Source organism: Balaenoptera musculus, chromosome 5 (genome assembly GCF_009873245.2).
Source record: "Balaenoptera musculus isolate JJ_BM4_2016_0621 chromosome 5, mBalMus1.pri.v3, whole genome shotgun sequence".
Taxonomy (NCBI): Eukaryota; Metazoa; Chordata; class Mammalia; order Artiodactyla; family Balaenopteridae; genus Balaenoptera; species Balaenoptera musculus.
The window spans coordinates 70858249-70878538 of record NC_045789.1 but is presented as its reverse complement, the minus strand read 5'-3'; the positions used below and the strand labels follow the sequence as shown (position 1 = coordinate 70878538).

The 20290-nt window shown below is 31.7% G+C and overlaps 1 protein-coding gene across 1 annotated transcript in view; it reads right to left on the bottom strand.

Annotated features, from left to right (window-relative positions):
* Positions 1 to 839: 839 nt before the first annotated feature.
* Positions 840 to 20290, bottom strand: part of GABRG1 (gamma-aminobutyric acid type A receptor subunit gamma1) — a 66900-nt gene continuing 47449 nt past the window's right edge. Inside the window, exons 6-9 of the mRNA XM_036854048.1 lie at positions 19167 to 19304; positions 18888 to 19040; positions 14318 to 14529; positions 840 to 6225 (exon numbers count right to left, since the gene is read on the bottom strand). Of these exons, the coding sequence (XP_036709943.1) occupies positions 5956 to 6225; positions 14318 to 14529; positions 18888 to 19040; positions 19167 to 19304 (773 nt within the window). The 3' untranslated portion in view covers positions 840 to 5955. The remainder of the gene's footprint in view (positions 6226 to 14317; positions 14530 to 18887; positions 19041 to 19166; positions 19305 to 20290) is intronic.

Genomic DNA, 20290 nt, shown 5'->3' with positions numbered 1-20290 from the left:
TTTAATTTCAGGTTACAGGTATATGAGCTTGGAGCATGTATCTAATATACTGAGCCTCAGTTTTTCCATCTGTTACATAGAGGTCATTCGTTTGAAGTCTAAGTTATTAATATATAATGCACTTAAAGTTCCAGACACATGGCAAGTGCTCAAGAAACACTAAAACCTCCTTCATCTTATTCAGGTTTTTTTTTTTTTTAATGAAAACAGCATTGGACCTGAAGGAAGAGTCACAAACTTTCCTTTTTTTTTAAGTACTGTATTTTAGTGGCAGACAATTTTCCTTCACTAACTGCTTCCTCAAATGAAATAATACATTTTCATAACGCGAGGTATTTGGAATGGCCTGAGTATTAATCCTCGCTAATATGTATTTTTCTCATTGATTCACCTGGGGAATACTATCTGGCAGTTCTGATTAGGATGAAATCACAAGTTGTTAGAATAATCCAGATTCATTGTCTTGGTAGTGAAAATCATGCATAAATATTAACTATCTTTGCTTAACCTTTTAATTCATTTAGTTTAATTCATTTTCAGAACTCTGTGTCAAAGAGAACTCTTAAATTTATTTTCTTAATTGGAAAAAATGTGAAATAACATTGATCATAAATTAACTTCAATGCTAAAATCATGATTACATACTCTAAAACTAAAAAGGGACATATCTGTATGAAAACTATAAAAAAGACACATTTTAAGAGAATGTAACTATTTCATAACGTTACTGAATTTATTTTGCACTTAGAATCATTTAAGGACATAATACTTTGATAAATTGAGTAACTTTGCCACACACAAAATGCTCCCCAAAATGATGAAGCAGAAGCCACTACAAGCACAAGCCATAAAACTTTATTATACGATGTGACTACATACACCTTATGGACACAAATAACTCTTATTACAGTGGTTTATCGAGATCCAAACTATTTCTATTGAGGTCAACTATATCTTAAAAGTCCTTTAATTAGCTCTTTCCAGCTTAACTGCATTACAGGCTCATCTTAACTATTCCCAGACTCAAAGCTTCCAGGTACATATTTCATTGTCCAACAATAAATTAATTTATTTTGAGGCAAATATTTCAGAAATTGGTTGAGAATCAGAATCAACTTCCTGGATTTGTCTGGTCACACAGCAGCCTATTTCTATTCACAGTTCTCCCTTCCTCTCTTTGTCCAAATATATTATTTTTTTTCTTAGTTAGAAAGAAGGAAGAGAAAGTTATTTGAAGAGAAAGCCCTTTTCGTGAGGAACAGATTCTCACAAAATAATAATAATCTGGACAGATTATACTTCAGGAGATTATTCTTTTTTTCATGCCTAATGTGGGAAACATAGATCAGTAGGAAAAATAAACATTTGATTAAAATGTTAAAAGTAACAGCAAACAAGATTGTAATACATCCAGAATTTCCTTGCAGTGTTTTAGTGTTCATTTACACCCAAATACCTACTATGCAATACAGGATCCCCTCTCTTCTTACACACAACATGTCACTCAGTTGCCTGTTAATCACAGCTTCATGTTTGCCATTTTTCCTTTTTTTATTCAGGATCTGTCTTTCCCCCTTCCCTATTGAACTTCAGTCACCAGCGTACTGACCTTCATTCTTTCTCACCTCGTGTATTATAGTAGCTTCCTAACTGGCTTTCCTTACTCCAAACATCACACACCAATAAATGAAACTCTTGCAATATTAATAACGGTGCTTCTGTACTCATGTATCTTTGTGAACGCTTCAAGAATTTATATCACTCAGCCCTCTGAAGTTCAAATTCTTGCCTCTCTACCATAGGGCTAGACTTATCTTTCTAGCCTCATCTTTGCTTCCCTATATGAATCTTAACCTTCGATTGAAATGGAACTTTTATTTGTGCCCATGCTTCTGTTTCTTTATTCAAGCTGTTTACTCAACTGGAAAATGTATTCTCTGTTAACCTCGCCTATTGACATACTGAATTCTCAAGCTCCCACCTCTAAGCCTATATTCTCCAAGAAACTTTCCCAGAGTTATCCTCCATTCCTTAAATTGTATAACTAGTCTTCTGATTATATTATAATCTCCTCCAGAGTTCATTTTTATATTCCCTATTGTATCTAAGTCAGTACTTTATATATAAGAAGTGCTGTGTAAATATTTGAATTAGGTTATGTCATTTCCAAAATGCACAAGCAAAAAAAGACAGAACTGACCTTACATTGACTACAGCAGTGTGGTCAACAGTGTCTGGAAACTCCATTTGGAATGTTTTGATAGAGGGTTGGTAATGGTTTCTGTGACTTTATAGTGCTCTGTCAAGGGCTCGCTAGCAGTAAAAAACAATGACCAACAGAAACATAATACCAAGTATGTCTAGACTTCATTTGGTGTGACATTGAGGAGTTAAATAAATTTGATGATATAAAGAAAAATAGCTTGGTCAGAAATTATTTTCAAAATGTTTTTGGTGGGACATATGCTAAATTATTGAATGTCTAAGCGATCACTTAAACTCCAGCACTAAGATCAATGAAATAATTGTGAATGGTATCTTGCTGAATTTTGCAAGAGTGAAAATAGACACTGGTATAAAACTGATAATTTTGTACATGTATTTATTCATTTATTATATATCTAATCAATTTTTGGTTATTAATTTAAATTTTAAACTCAAACAAATCATCCTATCTAAATCTCTTGTGTAATCAAAGTACGAGATGCGTTTCTTCATAACACCTTGACTTGGAATACAATTTCACATCTTACAATTATGGGCCCTTGATGTGAGAGTACTGTCGATCATTCTTTTTGATGCTGAATCATTGGAAAGAATGCAGCTCTCAATATTGATCTTGTTCTTAAACTGAAATATAAGATATTTTATGATTAAATTTGATGTCAGAATATGGGAACACACTAAAGGGGAAAAAAACCCCTGGTGATTATTTGTATATTTACCCACATTTATTGTACTTTAACCTAAAGTTAATGTTTTTAAAACTCCTTAATGAAATCTATATCTTTAAAATAAAATGTAGCCAATGAATTATCTAATTTCTGCTTACATTAACACTTTATATTTAGTTAGATTTATTCTTTAATTTTGCCCTTTCCCTACTGAATTCTTAGGAAATCTAAGTTCTTTTTTTTTTTTTTTTTTTCCCAGAAACTACTTGGCCTTTTAGGAATTGATTTCAATTGAGTCTATCTATGCAATTCAAGAATAGATAAAATATTATCATGCAATTGTAAACCCAAGAGAATAAAATCATGCTAGTCACAATTTCCCTTCTTGATACTTCTAGATCCTGGTCACATATTTAGAGGATAGCTTGATGTGAATTAACACTTTTCCAAATTATTCTAAGTCCCTCTGCTCTAATTATCTCTCCCCTCATCTATATCCACTTTTTTGGTCTATATTAGTGTTAAAAACATTTAAATCAGTCAGGAAACACACGTACCAGTGAATCCAATAAAATTAAGATATAACTCACCTGGAAAAAGAGGAGGATTTTTTAAAAATTATTTCTCAAGATGATAAAACTAATACTTGAAAGAAGAGAGAAACAGGGATTAGACTGCATACCCTTTGAAAGTAAGCTCTACTTGATTTCTTATAAAAATAATCTAACTGCATTTTCACCTTTTCATTCTCATTTTTAGAAATAATAAGATTTTTACACACTTCCCTTTCTGATCTGCTTGTTTAAACAGAACTGCTCAAAATGCCACTGGCTTTGAAAACAAAGCACTAGTTTTGATGATATATACAATGAATGTATATAGAAAAGCATCTGTCATATTTTTATCATCTTATCATATTTTATTTCCAGTTGTAAATACTGTCAACATTTAAAGCCAAGTTAATGGAACACCAGTGAGAAAATCAAAACTATTAATATCAAGCATTTTTAAGAATTTTTAAATAAGGTCATGCTGATAGACTTGAAAGAATCCCAGAATTAAAATTGCCCCCATGATAATGAGCAGGCTATAGCTTAAAACATGGAAATAGCCATGATACATTTTAGTGAAATGATTTATTCTTCATTGGTACTTCATTTTTCATTTATCTTTAAATGAATGTTTACGTTAAGAATATCCATCAATACTCAATGTTATAACAATGAATGCATGAGCACTTTGTAAGTGAATATATACATAGCCAAAGTTTAATTTGGCTCTCCATTCAGAAAAAAACAGTGTCGGTGGATATTTGGGCAATATCATTTAACTCATGCTTATGTTTTTCCAAGATTTATAAGCAAAGTGAAAAAGTTCAAATGTAGGTGGTGGATACACAATGAAACATATTTAGATTTAAAAAAAAAAACCCACTATATATTCTAAAAACATAAGTATAACCATGCCAGAGCATACACATGTATTCACTATCCACGTGGTGTCAGGAGCACAGGTGATAGCTTCCTCCACATACCATAAGATAGGCCTTGATCACAAAATTATTCACCCTGATAGTTGCTCTTGACAATGGAAACAATTTTTAAAGGCTATCTTCAAGATCATTCTGGTGATTTTACAGATAATTAGGTAATGGTGAATGAATAGGGAGTTCTTATAAATAGTTGATATGCCCAACTAATTACAGGAATAGATTAATTAAAGCCTAAATTTATCTCGCCTCTTAACAAAACAGACATTTTGGAAACTATTAAGCAACAGGCTGTAAACTATAGTAAGACTATTTTTGTTCCTCTCAGAATTGAGAGAGCCCCACACACTCATGTTCATTAGAGGTGCCTCTAACAGAACTCCACCTTTAACATGATTTTTGTGCCTGCTCACCTCTTCTAAAAAAAGAGAATATCATTAAAATTGATAACAAAGTCGTAAAGCTGACCAAGTCCAAATTTAGGAACTGGGAAAGGCGATATAGAACACAAGCCTAAGACTGTGTTTCCAGAACATTTCTGGTCTGAAAAATGTTAATAGTACATAATTAAGACCATATCCTCAATATGCAATTCAAATCAATTTGCTAGATAATAATTCTTTAGCCACAATGAGCAAATACAAGCCCTGTTCCTCAATGTTTTTGGTTAATTTAAGGAATGTAACATTTTTGTAGAGGGTTAAGAAAAAGTCAGTTCTTTCTGTATTTAATTTCAGGGTTGGTAGATCTAAACACTTCAGTGTTAATCTCTTCATTCTTCATAAATGCTATGCGGCAGAGAATAAAATGGTTAAATGTAATATTCTTCATTTTTTTTCACCTTGTATTTAAATTACTTTGATGGTTTCCATCTTAGTTTGTAAATCACCAAACCTAAATATAACTGGAGTTTTATTTAATGTTTCATCAGGAAATGAACTGGATCAAAGATAAGGTAAAATGGCCTTTTCTTTTTTAAATAATAAAAAAATTAAAAATAAATTAATTTCTTTTGGGGAGTAAAGTTTCCTGGAAGTCAATTCAATGAAATCATTGTTTTCATATGTTTCATATGTTTTCAACTAGCTCTATTCCAAACAGAGCATAAAAATAAAAAGCAAAAAAAAAAAAATCAAATTAACAATATTTTCTAGGCAAAAACATATTACATAAATATTAAGCATTAGATTAAGCTACCATTACAAATGATAGGCTATGTTTAAATAAAATATATATTAAAATTATTCCATCTTTGAAATATGAATCACAGAACTTATAAATTCAAAATCATAATAGGATATATGTAAAAATTAAGAAAATTAAAATACAAATATATAATACTATTTAGTATACTGAATTTTGCAACTAATCTGTTTTACATAAATTTATGTATATTAATCTGAAAGCTGCTATTTTATTTACCTAAGAAAGCTGTAAAATAGTTAAAATAACTATTCACATTTTAACCATTGGTTTCTCTGCATTTTAAATTTAAACTTCATGTTATTGAAGGACAGTCGATTATGTTGGGTTTAGTCAGACTTCTTATGAGTTTTGCCTAGTAAGTAGAATTTATAAGTAAAGATAGCCAACCCAGTAAACCAGATTGAACAGGGCAAAAGCTGTTGGGAAAAATATTCGAGAATAGGAATCAATTTTGGCAACGCGTATATGTATCCTCCCTTCCCTCCATGATCCTGTTCTGCAGTCTTCAAAGCAACAGAAGAAGCTGGCACAATCTTTGCCCTCCAAACACTGGTACCCATAATCATCTTCTCCTTGTGGCAGAGAAAGGCTATTCATTGGAATGAGAGTAGATCCTGGATGGACTCCAGAGGACATCTGAGTAAAATAATAAATGAGTTTTGAGGAAAAAAATCATAAAAAAGATCAATTTCTCCCCTCAAGGCAAACTCTGAGAGACTGACACGCAGTAAAAATAATCTTATTTTCCAAAAATCAAATGAATACCCAATTCTAACATGTTTTTAGATTATAATTTACCTTGTAGCACATAAAAATATTATTTTACATTCCAAAGATTTTGCAGGGAAAAAAACACTCAAAATTAAATATATTTTATACCTTTAGAAAGTTGTTCTACTGAATTATTGTTAACCATGAATCTAATTCTAAAATGAGAATAAACTATATTTTTCTATGATATTTTAAAGTAAATCATTTACAATGCTATAAACATGTGTTGGTTTGCTATGGTTATATTCTGTACTTTATTTTAGTAATAATGAGAACAAATAGTAAAGATGACATTCTGATAAAGCAGAAAACTTTGAGGAGCTGTGAATGAATAAAAAAGATATGAGGTCTGGAGTTGTGGATAGGCACAAAGCATCATATTTGGGAGATAGAATGTGCAGGAGGTAAAAATTCAGGTTGGGGAACAACTGGTATTCAAAATTCTGCTAATTCTACCAAAATTCTGCTCATTCCAGCTATCCAGCTGAAATTATATTACCACCTAATTTTTGTGATGGTTGTGATGAATAAACTTCATAACATGTAAAATGATCCGTGCTTCGTCTTGCCCAGTAGTAATAGTTACTATTTTTACCAAGATTTTTTGGGACACATACCAAACTCTTGATGATACCATGTTCTGAATAATACTTAAATTAGAAGAAGAATTTTTTAAAATATAAAAAATCGAGCATGGCCAGGATACTGTGGAATATTAAAGCCAACACCTTGGAAGAATGACTTTGGAGCAATCACTTTCGAGTCAGGATACTGTGGAATATTAAAGCAATCTCTTAGGCTGAAATTCCAGCTCTGCCCAGTAGAGTCCTGTAACTTTGAACAGGAAATGTCACTGCTCTTTTGTGTCTGTGTCTTTTGCCATACCAAAGCCACAATAACAATACATAGATCTGTTTGATGATTAAATTAGATGATATACATAAAACACCAAACAAAATATTTGAAACATAGCAAGTATTCCCTTGCCAATTGATAATAGTGTTGTAATTGTCATTGCTACTGTTGATTCCTGGAGAGGATATACCATAATTGACTACAAAGTATGTGCTAAAACAAGCAATAATAACAATAATAACAACAACAAAAACTTGGACCTCATCAAAAATGTTCCTGGAAAGAAATACATTAATGAACGCTTGAATAAAATGGCAAGTAAAATATGAGTGAAGATTGCCGTTTTAGTAACTCTTCATCTCTCAGGACTTCCACGTATTACAGGGATTATTTTAAAATGTGAACCTCACAATTTATTATAATCAGTGGTGTCATTATGTAAACACTGAATACAATGCTGAGATTATAACAATTGTTTTATCCTGATTTTAAATTCTAATGAAAATATATATAAAATTTTTTTCATCCTAAATTTTGAAATAAATAAATCTCAAAGCCATGAAAATTAAACATTGTATGAGAAAGATTTAAAAAATTAAACACAAAAAATGATAATTTTTAAAAATTTGGACCTATATTCAAACCCATTTCATTCCTAAAAAGAAACATAGAATCTGACCCACTACATATTAAACATTCAGTATATGCAAAGAGAAGCAAATAATCACATTTAGTGATATTTTTAAAAAATAAAACCATCACACAAGTTGTAACATCCATATTAGGAAGAAAATGTGCAGCCTGAAGATAAGAAGCAATGCCCTAAACACAAATGCATGACTTCACTTGCCTAGATATATCATGAAAAACAGAGGCAGTATATTATTAAATGTTAATGACAGATCTTTTGAGATTGACACTTGGAGATACTCGACTACACTCCTAAATTTTAGTGGAGCACTAAACTTATGTATAAAAATGAGGCAAATTGGTATTCATTTTCTTGTTACTTAAATAACATATGTTCCAATGTTAACCAGAGTGAAAAGTGGTTAAAATGCAAGTTTGTTAGTCCGCAATTTCAAGGTTATATGGCATAAAACACGTTCCATATATCATTCAGAACTGCCATAAATGGGAAGATGGTGTGTTTGTTAGAAGATATCAATTGTGCATGAGAGGTATGATTAAACATTAAAGTGCACAAAAATGGAGAAAAACTGCAAATGGTTCATTTAAAACATGGACCAATCCCTGGTGGTCAAAATCATGCAGAGCTTCTTATTGCAGTGACAATTTAGATTGACAATTTTCTAGTTTCCTGCTGCCTCCTCCAAAATGCCACTAATTCATAAATTGAAAGAAACTACACTTTATTGAATGATGAATGTGACTAGGAATGAATTTTATATGTATTGAGAAAAATAGCCAAAGAGCTGACACAGTATCAGTAAAATAAAATACTTTCGACACATAGATTTGTGACCTTGGAAACCACTGAAAAATTAATTGGAAGAATATAAACATTATATGCCTTATTTATCTGAAGTACAACAGCAAAACCCACCTTACAATTTCTCAAATAAAAATCCTGCTGCCCCCCAAATAGCAAACATTGAAAAAATAAAATAGATCCATTTAAATGACATTAAAAGAAACAACACAATTGAATAGAATTTCCTTTTACTTCAAATGATGTAGTTTTGAGAATATGCCATTTTTTTTGTTATTTAAAAAAGTCACTAAGAATAGCTGAACTTAACATTTTGAGAAATCCATCCCATTTTCACTATTAAAGATACATATGTGTCTGGTTATATATTAAATACTCTTACTTATAGATTAATCGTATAGTTAAATATACAAAATATATTTTAAGCACCAAGACCAATAATATAATAACTATTTAGATCATATACTAATACAATTAATAATATTAAGTATTAGCAATATGATTAGCAAACATTATTAGGTCATGTTATTGATACTATGAAATATTGACTAATATCACTATTCATTTCTCATTCAAAAAGTGGCACATGAGAATGCCAAACTAAGCACAGATTTTCTCCAATCAACTTTCACAAAATCCCAGTTATTTATCAGTCAGAATTTCAAAAATTACAAATCTACATCAATGTTTAAAAATAGACATGAGGTGGATTTTGGTGATTCTGAGTTGTCAATTTTGCCACTCCAAGAATTAGAAGTTAATGGAAATAATTATCAGAGGAAAGTAAAAAATAGAAAGTCAAAAAAAAAAAAAAATCTGAGGGTTGGGACCAAGGCTGTGAAGCAGAGAATTGTATTCTCACTTGTACATTTAGATACTGTTTGATTTGTTCATTTGTTTCAACCATGCACAAGTAAACTTCTTACTGTATTTCACATTTCACCAATATCAAATAATCCTTCCTAGGAGCTTTGCCAATTACCATTACAGGAATGAAGGTTTATAATTTGTGAAACTGTGTATTGATTCATCTTTTCATTATTTTTGTGCTCTGAAAGGTAGAAGAATGTTTATTCATATAGATATGCACTGGCTGAAAATACGATATTTTTTTTGTGTGTGAAGAAAAGGTTATGGTTGGGTATTGTGGGCAAAAACAAACAAATAAACAAGAAACAAAAAACAAAACCTTCCACACATTATTTCCACTCCAATACCCTAGTTCCACTCTCAGTAATATATGACATATTGAACTACTGCAATAGTCTTTATCTCCTTGCTTCTTTTGCCATTCAAGTATATACTCCATGCTACTTATAATTATCTTTCAAAAACATAGAAGCAAATATGCCATCTTGCCTAAAAACATGCATGACTTATCAGTGCTGACAGTGCAAAGTGGAAATTTCTTAACATGGTACTGGAGACTTTCCACGTCTCGGCAATAAACCACTTTTCTATCCTCAACTTGGGTATTTTCTTTCCTAAGATGCCTATTTTCTATAGTACTGTCCAATAGAAGTTTTTGCAATGTTTGAAGTGTTCTGTATCAGTATTGTTCAATATGGTAGCCACTAGTTACATGTAGCTATTAAGCACTTGAAATGTGACTAATGCTATTAAGATACTAAATTTTAAATTTTGGTTGATTTTAATTAATTTAAATCAACCTAGCATATGGCTAGTGGCTATTGTATTAGACGAAAAGCCTGAGAAATACACAAATCTACTTTTTATTCTTATATGTATGCCTCAACTTGGTTTACATGGTTCCTTCTCTCTTAAATATTCTTGATAATTTGTTTTCCTGAAAACTGCAACTTATTCTTTAAAGAACTACTTCACTGATGCCATGCTTTCTTTGTAATTTTCTCTATCAAATTCCCTTTGGAAGAGTTAGTTTACGTACATTTTGAATAAATTATTTACAATGAAATGAAAAAGGCCACCCACTGCACTGTTGGCTCACAATGACATAGCCTCTTCTCAACACTATGTACTTGTTAGTGCTTCACAGACCATATTACATGATGTCTCAAGATTTCCTCTGTGCATAGGACAGGCCACTTAGTTCAGACTTTGTGGTACCTATCTCTATTTCAATAAGAACGTCTTTAAATATTCTTAACTTATATCTATCATAGAAAATATTTTGCTGCCGAAAAGGTATTTGAAACCAGTCACCTAACTGCTACTTCCTTATAGTGTCTTTGTCTACTTTTGATTTTTATATTGGACTGTTATTTGTACTGTACTTTATTATCTTACATTTACACTTCTAATGTATTTTTCCACAACTAGATTCAAAGATCCCTGAAAGCAGAGAACACATTCTGTCGTCATTCTCTTCATAGTGCCTTGTTCGTGGCTGGTGAAATAAACTTCCTTCATTTAACATTTTAACCAATTGAGAGATTCAAATAAGTTCTACCTCAAATGGGTAGATCAGGCTCCTGATGTAGGTATAACATGGTTTTCTGAGATTTTCTTTATCATCAATGGGCTACTTGAGTTTCAACAAGAACTACTCTTTAGTTAGCTGGTTTACTACCATTGCTTTTCTGAGATCTTTACATGTTTCTTAAGGATCTTGATTCTATACTTCAACATAGTTAACTTACTAGATTCTCTTGAAAATAGGTATTGATAGAAACACACCTGAATCATATTCTTAATGAGTAGAAATAAAAACCCAATAAAATATATTGGATGGTAATATGGACCAAGTCAAAATGTCACTGACATTCACAATAAAAAATAAAGGAGAAAGAAATAAAGAAATATGGACATAAGTAAAGGACAGAAGGAAGAAAGGGATAATGGAAAGAAGGAAGGAAGGAAGGAGGGAGGGAGAGACGAAGGGAGGGAGGAAGGGAGGTGGAGAGAGAGAGCAAGAAAGAGTAAGAAAGAAAAGGTCCAATATATCATGTGGAGAGTAAGGTAGAAAGCATCTTTATTAATTTATATTTTTCTTAGAGGGGTCATTGAAGCTAAAAATCTATTGTGTTCAAATATCATCTCTTCCTGAGTAAAATAAATTGGAGTTTTCTGGGATTCTCAGCTAAGCAGTCAAAGAGATGTCAAGAAGGGGATTTTAGTTTCTTTTAAAAACAGACATGTTGACTTTTCAGTGACTCTAGGCAAGATCTTTGGTCCTGGCCTATTGCCATAAATAATTTGGTGAAGAAAAGGGAAATGCTGGATTTTAAACAACTCAGAATTTTGAGCCTATAAAATAAAGTGGGCAGATGGAAGGACAGAGAGAGAGAGAGAGAGAACGAAGATAAACTCACAAACAATTAAAACAGGTGTAAAGGCAAGATGCTGCAAGATTTCTGGGTCTAGGCTCGCATTTGATCCTCCTGGCTGGAACAGAAGAAAAACACAGATTCCACAAAGCCCTTAAATAGAATATTTTGAGACAACAGCAAGCTGAGCTACCTATTCTTCATAAAAGTGTGCTCTGATTTACCTGATTGGCAAGACAATATGGCTAAACACTGAACTAGGCAGGGAGTCAGATTTGATTACTGATCCAATTTTTCACTTAAAGTGTCATTTTGTATTGGAAAAGCTCATGAAACACATAACTGAACAGAAAGAAACTACTATAGAATTTTATTTTGGATGGCTCTAAAAATATTTTTCTTACCTAGGTAGTCAATTACATATCAATTTAACTTTTGATATTTGCAATTTAATGCTTCAAATCTCTCATTTATTTTTTATTCCTTAATTTTTCATCTTTAATATTTTGCTTCTTGGGTTTGGTGCTAAGTTTTAAATACTCAACATACAGACATTTTTTCCCTAAATAACTATTCTAGAACAGTGCCTAGAACATGGGTGTCGTTAATTAATATTTGATGAATGAATGATTAAATGAACATCATAATTTTAAAGCTTGTACTCCAATGTTTCAGCTTCCTGAGAGAATGAGACATGTGGTAATGTGGTTGAGAGCACATGATCTGGAGTCAAACTGATTATCTGTATTCCTACAGTAGCCACTTATTGGTTGAGTAGCATTAGATAATATTAGTACCTATATTACATATTCTTAGAATGAAATTCTAGAATCCATGTGAGATTGTACATTGTCTGGCTTATAATGTTAATTATTTTTATTCTAAACATTTTCATTCACAATTTCCAAAAATAAAATTGTCAAGGTAGTAATCAAGCATAGCTGTGGATGAGTAAATGATGAAATGGAAAATCCAGAGAGGATGTTTGGCTTGGATTAAAGACAGATAGTAGAAAACCTGTGTTTTTCTTTACCTAAAAAATTAGCAAATGGATTTTAAAGTTGAAATTATTGCCCCCTGATGCTTTGTCCACTCAGAGGCCATAATAAATCCTATGGATAAGCTAAAATCATGTCAAGTTGAGAGAGTCACATGTTAATTCTACCATGTAAGTTCTGAAATGTGTACCACCAACAATGTGCTCTCCTTCCTCGGGATATTGTGGGAATCTGGAACCAAATACACAAGGCTTTGGTCCTTGGAGTATAACATAAAAAGTAAAATATAATTTAAAAGTATGGTAAAGTTTTATAAGGAAACTAATGAAAAATGGGAGTAGGGAGAAAAAGCATTGAATCCTAGAACTTATAAATTTAGGACATAACATGAAAAATCCCATGCCTCATTATGTACGTGCTATGGTAGGTTTACAAGCTTACCACTCATGCATAACTGTTTTATATAGTTCTCAAGTATATTGGTATTTTGGAAGAAATCTGCTTTAAAAACATTTATTGGAATTAGCAATGAAATGTCTTTTTTGTTAATATTGGAGAAAAAGATGTTTACTTTTCTGAGTCCTATGAAAACAGGCAACATAAAGGAAGGATTACAAGCTTGACCTCTGTCACCGTAAAAGACCTGGGTTTGAGTCTTGGATCCTTCACTTCCTAAGTTTGTCCTTGTGCAAATTACTGAACTTGTATATATAAGGTGCCTATGAGCATAAATGAAATTATGCATATAAAGGAGTTCCTGGAATACTCAGTGTTACATATTACTTTAAGGTTGTTATAATTGCCATTATAAAAAGAAATTATAGTTAATCATCCAATACTTAAGTATTTTAGAATCAGTAGAGTTAATTCTAATTTATCAACTTGATGTGATATAAATTAAGGTAGATATATGCTTAGGAAGGGGGAGTAAGTGAGTACAAATATACAAAAGCCAAACAGATATCTTTTCTATGACATAGAAAGCTATGTCTTTCAAACACAGCTGAATACTAACATTAAAGAGAGATCTTTATCTCTAAAAATTAAGTTAATTTTGTGGGGTACCAATGTAAGAAGTCTAAATCCTATCACAAAAATAGATTCAAAGAGAGAGTTTAAATAATTTTTAGGTACAAAGAATTTACTACTTGTGGAAAATTTCACAGCATAATAACCACTCTTGACAAAGGTGATCTAAAAGTCTTTTCTAGGGAAAAATATAAGAATACTTTTGCTGGTGGGCAATGTTAGGTACTCCAGTTTCACCTAATATTTTTTTTAATCTTTTGTCAAGGTACCACTAGCAACCATATCAGTCTAAGAAAGTATAACATGAGAACCCAAAAGAGTATCTCTAACAGTAAACTGTTGCTTATAAAATAGAGATTTTTTTTTTAACATACCGAGGCCTTATTTTTTAGCTTTCTTTCTCTAGTAGTCTTAACTTTCTTGTTGCTGGTAAAATAATGCAAGGTACCATACTCCATCAAAGCTGCAAAAACAAAAATGAAACAAACAGAAACAAAGAGATCCATCGCAGTCACATAAGAAACCTTAGGTAAGGACTTCCTGGCAATTGTACTCAAAGTTGTCATAGTCAGAACTGTAGTGATACCTGCGGAGGGAGGGAAGAAAAATAAATGATGAAAAATAACTTAGACCATTTTTATTCTTCCATCCGATTTGGCAATACTGTGAGCAGAAATAAACAATGGGAAAAAAGTATATAATTACTTGTGATTTACAGAAAAAAAAAAATTGTGGTAACCATAGCTACATTGTGTTCAACGTGTTCCTTGTGTCTCTGTGAGTTCTAATCATCTAAATTCTCCAGACCGCAGGTAGTTGACTCCCCATACGTATTCTTCCCTTCCTCCATAACAATAGACTATCCAATTTTTAGCTAGTCTGCGCCTGCCTGAAAGTACAAATTTATTTGCCAGCTTTTTTAAGCTATGTGTGGCCACAGGCTGAAATCTAGCCAAGAAGAATTAAGTCAAGGGTGTAAACAACTACCTGAAGATGTCATTAGAAAGATAGGAAATGCCCTTCTTTCCCTCTTCCTAATTGCATTTTGCTGGAATACAATAGCCAGAGCACCAGAAGCCATTTTAAACCTCTATGCAATTTAATCTACAGTGATTTGAAGTTTCCTGCCACACACAGTTAAAAGTAATCCAAACTGCTCTAGAATTTTTTTTTTTATAACTTGAATTAGACCTATTTTTTTCATCTCAGTAAAGAATACAGGCAAAATGATATCAAGGGAATACTTGAAAAGGACAGAGTAAATCTTCATGTTTTGAAGAAGTCAACATATAAAATTGGGATACCCGCCTGGGCCCCAGCCCTGTGTATGGATCTTTGAGGGTATCTGTTTCTCTTTATCCATGGTCTTCTTGTGGTTCTTACCACTGCTAATTTTAGGCCCCCTAACTCACAGCTGCACATGTTATATCTCTTCTGATCTAAACTGCCTTAATTCTCATTCTTTGCCTCATGAAAGAAGGCACCATTAGTGGGATTGTTTTCGCTCCAAAAAGTCCTAAATATAATGCCAAATGAATCTTAATTTGGCCAATTATTTATAAAGTGGCAACATCTGGGTTGAAAAAAATAGAAAGCGCCTCTTTGGTATGGTGAAGGCAACAGCCACCTCTTTCCCTCATGTCTACACTGAAACATGGCTTAATAATAATTCCTTTCACATGCCCATCTTTTTATTTTTATCGCTTAGGATTGAAAAAATTAAAGATGATACACCTAAAATGAATTGGAAGTCATGGAGGCAAATTAGGTTCAAATTCTGATGTTCCCACTCTTAACTCTGTGACCTCAGGGAAGTTTCTTAACTCCTCTGTGCCTCTCATCTAAAAAACAGGCACAGTAATGTAATAAATTTTGTATAATATATTTACATAAAAGGTATTTACTTATTTTTTAAAGTAGATGTAAAATCTTTCTTCCTTTCTAATACTAGTGTTTAAAATTTCCCTTCTAAGCAATGCTTTAGCTGCATCTTACAAATATTTATATGTTAAATTCTTATTAAAATTAAGTTTGAAATATTTTCTAATTTCCTTTTGACTTTTCTTTAACCCAAGAGTTATCTAAAGGTCATTTAAAATTTTTCCAAATGAATGAGGCCATTATTAATCTGTGTTATTTTTATTCATTTTTAATTTACTTTCATTTTGGTTAGAAAATATCCTCTGGAAAGTTTTAGTCTTTTGAATGTTATTGAGATCTTGGTTGATGTTCCGTATGCATTTGAACATATTGTGTATTCTGTAGTTAGGTGCAGTGTTTTATAAATATCAATCAGGTTAAATTTGATAATTTCATTCAAATTTTCTACATCTTAATTGATTTTTCCATGTAGTTATTCTATCAATGAAAGAGAAAGAGTATTATAATGTTCAATTATTATTGCAGATTTGTGTATTTCTCCCATTATTCCTGACAGTTTTTGCTTCAATTATTTTTAAGCCAAAATTATATTTAAAGGCTTTTCATATGGTAAGTGCGAAATAATTTCAGTGACTACCAGTCTTCTCTCTTCCTTGATTTGTGCACTATTTTTTTTATAACTTATTAAATCATAACATTCCCATAGTCAGACGAAGGTAGCTTTCCCAAGGTACTCCTGGCTTCCATAAAAATGTCCCATCTCAAGTAGAAAAAAAATCTTAAGGCCAATGTGTTCTTTGATTTCATTATCAATGATGGAATTAAATTTCACTTTACTAAAATACTATTACATTTCTATTGCATAAATTAAGGAAAACGATAGTAGAACTTAGCTTCTACACATTTATTTCTTTAATTTAGTAATTATTATCACAGAGTTTAGCTTAAAAATAATATGGTGGATTTCCTATTAAAATATCTCTGAGTTCATGAAATTAAGAAAACGTTTAAAATACGTAGCAGATTCATTGGTATTTCCCCGGTGGCTTCCCCTGCTCAAAATCTTACAATAGTCTCCCATTACATTTGGAATAAAACCCAATGCCCTTAAAATGACCTACTAAAACATATGATCTAACTACCGGCTGCCTCTCCAATCTTGTTTTCTACCACTACTCAGTCACCTCTAGACTCAGTTGTCTTCTTTCTGAACCTCAAGCATGGATGGCAAGGAAGATTCCACTTCAGAAGCTTGTGGTTCTCCCTGTCTGGACTATCTTTCTACCAGATATCCACCAGGCTAGCTCCCACACTTCATTAGGTCTCTGCCACCTCCTCAAATAGGTCTAGTCTGACTCCACAAGATAACATAACAAACAGTATATTCACCCACATCCCCTGCCATTCTCTAGCCATTTATTTTACTTTTTCTTCATACCCTTTAATACTCACTGACATTTTATTGTATGCTTTTTATATGTGTACATTACCTGTACACCCACTAAAACATAAATGTTTTATGTTTTAACATGAACATGAGCATATCACAGTTTGTTCACTGTTAACACTGCAGCACCTAGAATGCTGCCTATTTTCACATAAAGCTTTTGATAAATGTTTGTTAAAATACAGTCTTGAATAAATGAGCTCAGGAAATTGTCCTTCAATGATGTATGTATGGATGTATGTATGTACACTTTAAAAAAAATCCTTGATCCTCCAACTACATAGGGTCCACAGTTGTAAGAGATACTCTTTAAGTTAGATCTGGCTATGGCTTATCTTTATAGTTGATGTGGTAATATTAAAAATATGAATTCATGTAAAAACACAATTCCACTATTGACTATTCTCTTTCATGACACTATGGCATAGGCTTTTGGCTTCATATAACCATAATGGTAGAAATAATCCATCCAAATTTTCTTTGGGAAAAAATATAAGAATAATATTTAAGAACAAATATAATATTTGTTATACTCAGAGAAGCATACAAAAAAACGAAAGTAATTTGATTACCTTGGAACATAAAATAATTTGAAATAATTGTAGGAAACAAAACTCAGATATGAGTGCATTTTGTCCCCTAGCTATATCTACACCTCTATTTAGATTCCCAAGGAGTTGCATTTCCAAGTATAGAACTAGGTACTTCAGGTTTTATCTTGCTGCTTTTATGTAATTTGCATTTTACTATATTTACTAAATGGAGTTAGTCACCACCTACCATAGAAACCACATGGAAACCTCTTTATTGTTGAAACTAGAAACTGTCCCAACTTTCTTTATGTCTTTAGGACACAATTATCAGTAGTGAGATTCATATCTTATACTGATGTTGGGAATTAATCAATTAATCAATAATTCATCTTTGTCTATCAATGCATAAATTTAGGTTATCATTTTCTTTTAAAAAATGTATAATAATTAGACACATTTTCTTATGACTTTATTGCAACACATTGCTAAAGAAAAAATGAAAAGTCTATTTTATCAAGTATGAGTTACAAATTACCCTTTTAATCAGTGTTATTGTACAGGCAACTCTCAAAAATATTCACAGACTAATTACACATTTTATAGATCACAGAAGCCTGGAAACTTCTTGTTCCTTTCAGCACCTGCCCTTTGGAACTGTTGACTGTTCATTAGCACCATTGTAAGAGAAGGGGATTTCAAAACTTTCTAAACACACACCAGTCAATAAATACTGGCTATTAGTGATTTGGCTAAAAAATAAAATCTTGATAAAAAGTGATTGAAAATATTGATCACATTTAAGATTCAGGGATTATGTATGATTTTCATGCATTAATTCTTACTTAGTTTTTATTCTTCCCTTGACCTCTAGTAAAAACATTTCTGAGATTTCAAGCTCTTTACAATTCTATTTCCTACTTGTTTCATATATTCATTTCAACATTATATTGCACTAGAGTATCTGTCCATTTTTGTCAGACTGCAGTTAGAGGAATATTTCTAACATATTAAACTGTAAACTTTTATCACATAAAAATGTTGCTAAAAGTCCTATGATACCATAGCATATATTACATGTCATACCCAGTGATGTTCTTGCAGGTACTGCATCTTTATTGATCCAAAAAGACACCCAAGAAAGAACAACTGTCAGAATACATGGAATGTAGGTCTGAATAGTAAAATATCCCATTCGTCTGCTCAGGTCAAAAAAAATTGTCATGATAATATAGTCCCCTGGAAGAAAAAAATATGTTTTATTTTGGCTATAAAATACATATAAGTATAGGATTCCAAACCACAGATTTAAGTACAAATGCCACTGATGCTAGCATTAATCACTGATTTGTATTTCCTTCTTACCAGAGATTGTGTGAGAGATTTCAGTTGTGTTCCGTAACCCTACAAATGCAAATTGATATAATCTCCAGTATTTAGGATCAGCCACTTCTACAGAAGGCTTTTTCCACTTATACTCAATTTCATTTTTAGGGTATCCATCTAGGTAAAAATTAAAATTAAAAATATATACATTAGCAGATCCAAATCTGTTAGTGTTGCAATACCAACATCCAAAGACAAATTCTTTTGAAATTCTTTCTCATTTTTATTATATGTCAAATATAGAAAAAATACTGCATAAAATTTAAGAGTATAGTTTAAGGAATAATCATAATGATTAAATAATGATAATCCATGTTGACTCCAATTAAATCAAGAAATAAAATCTTGCTAGCCTTGGGAAAAACCATGTGTCCACTCCAATATAGTATTTCCCCTCCCAACCACAGGTAACCACTAACCTGATTTCTGTGATAATCCTTCCCTTGTTTTTTTGGTTATAGATTTTTTGATAGGCAATTCTGAAATATATAGCTTAGTCTAGTTTCTTTTTGAACTCTGCTTGATTGTTAACATACTGGATGCATTATTTTATATCTTACTTCTTTTAATATCATATTTAGTCATCCATGCTGTTTTATGTAGTAGTAGTAAATTTGTTCTATTGTAAAGATGTACTAGAATTTATTTATCAATTTTACTGTGTCGACACTTGTAATCTTTTCTGTTGGCTATTACTAACACTGCTGTTAGTTATGTTATTGTACATGTCTCACAAAACATGTATATGCACAAGTTTCTCTGGTATATATACCTAGGTATGGAGTAGCTGGGTCGTGGTTTACATATATTTGCCACTTTATGAAACAACGTCAATCTTTTTTTCCATAGAGAGTATACTATACTCATCTCTCACCAACCAGAGTATGAAAATACATGTGGATCTATATTCTCATTAAAGTTTATTTGGACAGTCTTCTTTATTTTCACTGTAGAGTGTACTTTATTTCACTTTTTTCCTGATTATGAATAAAACCTAGAAAAATTTTCATGTGTTTATTAGATTCTTCGGTTTCTTCTTTGGATAACTGCTTGTCAATTGCCCATTATTTTATTGGGTTTTCCTTTTTATCTTTCTTTTATCT